A 7,939-nucleotide genomic window follows, 5' to 3' on the forward strand; every position below is an offset into this window, starting at 1 on the left:
ATAAGCGAAATGTGCAAGATACTTAATTAGGTGGGTCGCGTTGTATATGTACCTACATGTATGAATATGATTAATGATATACGTCGCTCTTGTTATTTATCAACATTGCTCTGTTCTCAGTAGAGATATTCATTACGTTACGTAGCATATACATACATAAATGTATGCCTATGTGCATGGTGTGAGTGTAGAGTATAGATAGCATATTGGCGCTGTGTGAGCGGAGCAGAACGCAACGTATAGGAGTAGGGTGAATAATCCGAGGACATTTCGTAGTTTACTTAAATATTTTTTAGCTTGAACATTAAATCCTATCCACTTATTTTTAGATTAACTATGCTTATATCAGTAGTGATTGAGTTTTAACGGGAGAACAATGTGCGACAATGTGGACAACAATCCGTTCGCTGGATTGTTTTCAACTATCAACGATGCCGTGTCATTCTCATCGCAAAATCAGACTATTATAAAGGAAAATAACGAAATCGATTACGTTACGAAACTTGAGAATATAAATGTACACGATAGAACCAAAATCACGAATGTTGAAGGTTCGAAGGGTTCCCAAGACGATGTGGTGGTTAATCATCTTTTCGCAGACGTGTTTGGAATAACGTTACACGCTACAGGCACTGATGTACACAAAAATCAAAAATTGGTGTTTATCGACGTTGATTCGATAGAACAAGCAGTTTTTGAGCGATTAATGCTTCCCGACCCCGAGTCAAAAATAGTGTCTTTTAAAGATTCTCAAGAAATTTCTGATGATTCTCATGCACTAGAAAAGCAAGCAATATGTTATTTATTTCAAAGTTATTGTCGTTTGCAACGCTATCAGAATGAGGAAGAACTTGGCGATGTTGTCCATAAAATGCAACAAGTTATTTTACAAAATGCTGGAGTGGCATTGCAGGAACCGGATTTGTTCCAAGGACAAGAGGTACTAGTTATTATATATTATATATAAATATAGGGAGTGTAAACACATTAGATAATACATATAAATCTATTATATTTTTTACATAGATTCACAATCAGTTTATTACATTATGTAAAGATGAACAGGAGTTGAAAGCAGAGCTAACGTCGTTCACAGAAGGAATTGTAAACAAATTGCAAATGGAAAACAAAGAGCATGCCGCAGATATAATTGCTGCATCCTTTAGTCCTATTCTTGATATAATTCACAAGGAAGTAGCTCGGGCTATTCTTAACTTTTTCCATCAATATTGGTTCACAATATTAAATATGTTTTCTTCAATAGAACCTTTAGCTAAACTAATAATCCATCACAGTACTCCAAAGGGAATAGTAGTCCATGGTAAAGCTTACGCGGATACATTATTGGGTGCACTTTTTAGTTTAAGTTGTTTGCCAAAAACAAAAGATGAACCATTCTATTTTTTTCAAAAGTCGTTCGGACAGGCAAGTACCAAGCAAAAATAGTTATAAGTTTGAAAATTGATTTGTATAACGAAAGTAAATAAATAATTCTCTCTTGTATTGTAGACTAACACCACCATTGAAGACACTATTTGGACTGCTCTGGATACACTAAGTGAATCTTTGCATAAAGTCTTTCATTTGTTGTTAAAACGTTCTGGTGAAATTCGTAACTTAACACTCATGTGGATAGGCAAATGTCTACGTTTAAACGCGAGTAGGGGTAAAATTTCGAACACGCAGAACGATATGGGTCTGAACGGTATGTTGTGTGTTTCCGATGGGTTTATGTTAAATTTAGGATATGTATTGCTGCGACTTTGTCAGCCATTTTGCATAAAACAAAATCAAACAAAAGTGCCTAAAATAGATCCAACGTATTGTGCAGTGGAGGTCAGTCGATTTTAAAAGAATCAATAGTTATTGAATTTTAAACAGTATCTTATAAATTTCGATTATTTTTCTAGATAACTGAAGATGATTCTTTGAACGATGTTATACATTTAAAAGGATTATCCTCGGAAACTTGTTTAATACCAACTTCAGAAGGCGGAGCTAGACCAGTCGCGAAAACATTCAGTTTCACAACTGAATGTTTTTATCTAACTCACAGAGCTTTGGATCTTGGTTACAGAGTAGTATTAGATAAGCTTATAAGGTTTGTCATTCGTGAAATATTAATTTTATACTTTCTAATACTTAAAAGCTATATCGAGACTGTTAACGTTTTGCGAAATTGTAGAGCAAATCAGGATTTGCTACAAATCCAAAGAGTCTACGTGGACGCACAGAATGGTGGCAGTTCTGAGGTATTTGAAATAATAACACAACGCATGGAGGAAGAAATGACTAAGTATGTGCTGTTGTATAATTTATTTTGATCAACAAATTGAAATTCTAAATTGAAATTTCGCTTTTAGGTATTTATCGTTAAAAGCAAGTTTGTTAGCCCCGGAGATGTTAAAACTTTTAGCAAAATTTCATGCAACGACAGCGTTTTGGTTGGTACAAGTGTATTTAAACAACGAGGAAGTCGCAGACGATAAATCATATGATTATACTCCAAAAGAATATATAGAGGTAACATTTCCGTTACCGGAAACTGTTCCAGATACTTTGAGGTATGTTAGCATAAATTTCCTTACTGAGAGTATTAATCCAGGTCTAACTCACTTACACTGCTTTTAATAAGACATTACATACGTTTAGATGCATTCCTGAATTCGTTGTGGAGAATACCATTACATTTTTATGTTTTCCGTGCCGCATGAATCCAAAAGTTTTCGAGGAACAAGGCTCATTCTTTTTAACACCTGTGTTGACAGAGGCAAGTTTAAAATACGCATATAATAAAATAAGGTGGATACTATTCGATACAATGATTAGATGTATTACTTTAGATCATAGTACTGATGGAATCTCAGCAACGGTTATATAACCCTCATTTACGTGCCCGGCTGGCAGAGGGTTTAGAAGCTCTTTTACCAATGAATGACAAAACTATGAACCCGTGGATGCTGAATTTAGGAACATTCCAGAGAGAACAAATATTTGTTACACATCCCTATAGACAACATGTAAGTATACAGGGTGTTTCATGTAACTCGAGCATCTAAAATATTTCGTTTGTTTTTTATAATAGAAAAAAATGTCACCAAGAAAATTTGTTCAAGGTTTTATCTTTTGAGATTTCAAGATCACTCAAGCTTTTTTAGATGGAGTGATATATATCTATCATTATTGTATGATAGCCGAGGTTAAGACGAATGTAACGATTTATAAATGTTATCAACTTCACATGACCTTGAAATAACGATGACAGAATAAATCGCGAAGGAAAATTTATTCCAGCAAATGTTCGAGATGATGCCCATTAAATTCAACACATTTATGTAACCGATTAATGAACGATTCTTTGGACCTCCTTATAACTTGGTCACTGATATTAACATAGGCGGTTCTAATCCGGTCTCTCATATTTTCCGGTGTTATAGGAATGTCATCATAAACTTTTGATTTTATCACACCCTAAAAAAACAAATCTAGAGGTGTAAGATCCGGCGAAAGTGCGGGACCATCGAGTATCTGCACCACGGCGAGGTATTAATGCATTACATCAATTGCCCTACTCTTAGGATTTTTCCGTATTCAAGGTCATGTGAAGGTCATAACATTTATACCTCGGCTACCATATAACGATGATAAACATACATCACTCCATTGAAATCTCAAAAATCTCATTGAACAAACTTTTTTGCCCATTATAATATTTGTCCCTTTGAACCAACCAATTGTTTTCCTCTGATATCTTTTTCTATCATAAAAAACAAGTGAGATATTTTAGATGCTCGAATTAGGTGAGATACCCTGTATATTTTTGAATATTGATGTTTTACTCTGGCTTTAAAATTGTTTATTTCGCAATTTAGATAGTCCCTAACTTACTTAAAGTATTTGTAAGTATCGAAATGACAGGACAAAGCGTGCAATTTCAGCAGAAGTTTAAATATCGTCGGCCGATGTATATCGTAATGGAATATTTGTGGAAACTTCGAGAACATCGTGATACTTTTATGTATGTAAATAATAAAAGCAATTCATATATTCAATCTATATACTTTCGTTTGTATTTGAGATTTGTATTTTCCAGTGCTTTAGCTGAGGAAGCAGAAGCCAATATGGAAGCAGCTCAACCGCCATTGTTTCTGCGTTTTATAAATCTTTTAACGAACGACGCGGTATTTTTATTAGACGAAGCACTTTCGAATATGGCCCAATTAAAACAATTGATCCAGGCAAGGTATACGATTTCATGTATGTTGTACTCGTACGTAATTTCTTAATTTTCTTGGTTTTTATAATGCAACATTAATCTGAATTTAAAGGGAAAGCGGAGAATGGAACAGATTACCGCAACACGAACGTGACCAGCAAGTTCGGTATTTGCTTGATCTCGGAATGATTGCTAAATTTGATAATATATTGGGGAAGAAAACAATAGAAACGTTAAAGATGTTGACGACAGAGATAAAATCGATCTTTTGCCATCCGACAATGGTTGATCGTATTGCTTCGATGCTTAATTACTTGCTGCTTCAATTAGTTGGACCGAATAAAAAGAACTTGAAGGTAGTATGAAGGTAGAAAAGAAGTATGATCCAGCATCATACATGTATCGTAAAAATAAAATGTTGGTATAATAAATTGATTTGATTGTAGGTGAACGATCAAAAGGAATACGCGTTTGATCCAGCAAATTTGGTGCTGAATATATGCGAGATTTATGTAAATCTTAGTCAAGTCGAATCATTCACACTGGCAGTTTCTCAGGATGGTCGATCATATAGACCTGAGCTGTTTCAATTGGCTGACAATGTTCTGGGTAAATAGACATTGTTTATTGATTGATTATTGACCCATAGTTAATTTTAATAATTTAATTAGAAGAAAAATTAATCGAAATGAATTATTGGTAATATTTTAGTTCGTATTGGTGGTGTGGGTATACTAGGTGATTTGAACCAGTTCGCGAAAAACGTAGAAGCAGCCGCGAGTCAAAAGAGAGAGGAGGAGGAAATACTGATAGATGCTCCTGAAGAATTTCTTGATCCTATCATGTCTACTCTGATGACAGATCCTGTAGTTCTACCATCCTCAAAGATAACGATCGATCGCCAGACCATTGCAAGGTTAATATATCTTATTTTTTGTTTACTTAAAGTCCGTATTTAAAACCGTACGATCTTGATCTTATTTAGGCATTTGCTGAGCGATCAAACAGATCCATTTAATCGATCTCCTCTCACAATGGATATGGTAGAATCAAACATTGAACTTCAACATAGAGTTCAAGATTGGGTAAAGAAGAAGAAACAAGGAAGAATGAAAAATTGTCAATAATCATTGGACAAGTATAAAGGAAAATTAAAAATTTCACAATTTTAAGGAAAAAGGATATATAATAAATATGTACACAATATTGACCTATGACCTTTCTCAGACAATGAGAAAGAAAGAAAAACACCGTCTAATACAAGTCAAATGTGTTATACCTGTTGTTTTAAATAGATTTGTTTCGTGGCACATACGGAGCATATGTTTTTGTATACCAATACTTCTGATAAGTATGTAGAAATGTCAGTGTCGTTTTATAATTAGAGCCATTATATAGAATTTTAACGTTGCGGTTAGTACGATAAATCGTATTCTGTAACAGAATACAATTATGTAACGATCTTTATGTAAGACAACATAGAACTATAACAACGTTGTTACTACATGATACATGTAAAGAAGATACACTTTATAATGTTTCCTGCTCGTTTAATCGACATGAACGCTACTAACTTGAAGTAAATTGCAATAAAGGAGTCATGGATTTTACTGATGTACAAGACAAATGTTTCTATGAAAATGTTATATTGTATGCTTTTATAAAGCATTCAGAAGTTGGTCAAAACTGGTAATGTACCATGGAGACCCTGATTGTACACTCTCTCTCACCACAACTCCTCCATATCCTAAACAGATAAAAATAGGAATAAGATTTTATTAAGTATAAATTACACGATAAATCGAATCAATGAAAATTTACAGCAGTGGCAAAACCTACCTACAAATAAATCTGCTACTGGAGCAGTTTCTAAATCTGTTGCTCCATCTCCAATGTGAACTACAGACTTAAGGCCCCTTTCATTTTTTAGATACTGGATTACTTTTGCTTTCCCACCATTTTCCACAGTGGGTTGATTCTCATCAAATCCAGCATATTCTCCTGTAAAAGGCGTGTTTGAACACTAAGATATCATACTGACATTAATTATACTTTGCTTATGCAAACAGAAACAAATAATAACCCGTGTAATAGAATTTTAGTCTATTTGCAAACACATTTTCTAATGGAATAGCAAGCGCTGTCGCAACTGGCGCGATTAAACAACGAAAGCCACCAGAAATTAGAAACACTTGTTTTTTATGCGCTCGAAGGGCTGTTACCAGAGCTCTGAAATTTTCATAAGGAATTTTAGAGAAGTCGATGTGAACTGTGTAACATTTACGTTTTATTGATTGAAATCGTTCCCTACTCAATGCCAGGCGAGAGTTTCGGCGGATGCGACGACAAAAACTGCTCTATTTGAGTCAAACTGGGATTTATGATGTTTAATCGATTTGTCAGAGATTGTCGAAACGTAGTATGTCCCTGCATTGCCCGTTTCGTCCTAAAAAATATTCAGATTCAATTTTGTTTGTCCACGATCGAACGATCCGATCCGGTCCGTTCGGTTTCGAGTTCAAAATCAGTCTGGAAACAAAAAGAAAGCCGAAGACAAAATCGTTTCGTAAACAATAACTCTTACAAAGCAGCAACCTCCTCTCCTTTTCCGCAAAATTTTGCGAGTTCGTCGATTCCTTCCTCCTGGATTAGAGTGGAATCAACATCGAAAGTAACTGCGTCCGCCTGCTTCCATATCAACTTCAGCTTCTCCAAATTTGCCATCTACTAAGATTCACACCAACAGGTTGCCCGAGAATATCGATCTTTTTAACCGCGTCGGTCGAAACCCGTGTGGAACAATTGATAATTGTGATAATTCGACGAAACGGCACCGTTAAACTGGAACTTTTGGTCTTGCCGTCTGTAGGTATTGCCGCTATCATGTACAACAGTATGCGATACCAGTATCACAGACTTAGGATCGCAGACGGATTCTAAGCTGTGTCAGTATGTATAGTATGTACACGTACATATAACGTACTATGGAAAACAGGAAATCGTTTATAATCTCTTCCGGCTGTTCCAAGACGTGTTATATCACCCAGGCTGGCGTGCAAAGATTATCTTGTACATATGTACACGTATACGTATGCGTACTCAATATGGCCCTTATAAATTTGATAACATTTGCTTCGCACATATATTTGCATAAGTGTCTCAAGGTTATGGTATCATCTTTGGCACCATCGTACGTTTAACTGTTTTGTACATACATTCTTATGCGATCTTACGAAAGAAAATGAGAGCGCAATTGGAGCGAATTATCGATACCATTTCGCAACAACAAAGAGTCTTTACTATTATTTTATTATTTGCCAGTTCATGGAGAAAGGGGGAGATTTGATATTCTCCGACTGTGAGATGTGAAATGAAACGAAGCAGGAGATACGTGAGATAAAAGAATCGGAATGGGGTGAAAAAACACGAATTTCATTTTATCGGAGATATACTAATCACGATCGTGAACAACATATCGATATTAGTGGAACGTTCCTCGAACATTTTTATTTTACGGTACGGTTCCACGAGTGAAATTCGTATCTTCTTTAACGACACGCGGCGATGCGAAGCCAATATTGTGTTTCTTTCGAAATATTTTACAAGCAACGTCATTCTTTCGATTTCACTGCTCAAGTCAACAAAAGCTCTGTATTTGACCAATAAAAACGTGGAAAAATATCGCACCAGCATAGTGATAATAAGAAGCGAATGATATGTTGA

General features: G+C 35.2%; 2 protein-coding genes across 4 annotated transcripts; one reads left to right on the plus strand and one right to left on the minus strand.

The window, feature by feature from the left end:
- Positions 1-128: 128 nt before the first annotated feature.
- On the plus strand, positions 129-5,830 carry Ube4A (Ubiquitination factor E4A). 2 transcript variants are annotated; one of them, XM_033473678.2, is made up of 15 exons: positions 129-250; positions 330-940; positions 1,027-1,425; positions 1,510-1,836; positions 1,911-2,101; positions 2,186-2,296; positions 2,364-2,564; positions 2,653-2,770; positions 2,844-3,020; positions 3,873-4,018; positions 4,094-4,243; positions 4,329-4,572; positions 4,663-4,825; positions 4,928-5,132; positions 5,202-5,830. In XM_033473678.2, exons 2-15 carry the CDS (start codon positions 377-379, stop codon positions 5,341-5,343), a joined length of 3,138 nt encoding a protein of 1,045 aa, XP_033329569.2. In that variant the 5' UTR covers positions 129-250; positions 330-376; the 3' UTR covers positions 5,344-5,830. The 2 variants fall into 2 exon arrangements, with proteins under 2 accessions (XP_033329569.2, XP_033329559.2); XM_033473668.2 differs by having other exon boundaries at positions 232-940.
- aay (phosphoserine phosphatase) lies at positions 5,383-7,146 on the minus strand. 2 transcript variants are annotated; one of them, XR_004490629.2, is made up of 6 exons: positions 6,801-7,146; positions 6,528-6,662; positions 6,300-6,445; positions 6,056-6,217; positions 5,791-5,963; positions 5,383-5,650 (listed from the first exon to the last, which is right to left on the minus strand). XR_004490629.2 is itself a non-coding variant. In XM_033473738.2 (5 exons), exons 1-5 carry the CDS (start codon positions 6,938-6,940, stop codon positions 5,875-5,877), a joined length of 672 nt encoding a protein of 223 aa, XP_033329629.1. In that variant the 5' UTR covers positions 6,941-7,146; the 3' UTR covers positions 5,383-5,874. The 2 variants fall into 2 exon arrangements, 1 of the variants encoding a protein (XP_033329629.1); XM_033473738.2 differs by having other exon boundaries at positions 5,383-5,963.
- Between the last annotated feature and the right edge of the window lie 793 nt (positions 7,147-7,939).

The sequence above is a fragment of the Megalopta genalis genome, chromosome 1 (assembly GCF_051020955.1).
Source record: "Megalopta genalis isolate 19385.01 chromosome 1, iyMegGena1_principal, whole genome shotgun sequence".
In the NCBI taxonomy this organism is placed as follows: domain Eukaryota; kingdom Metazoa; phylum Arthropoda; class Insecta; order Hymenoptera; family Halictidae; genus Megalopta; species Megalopta genalis.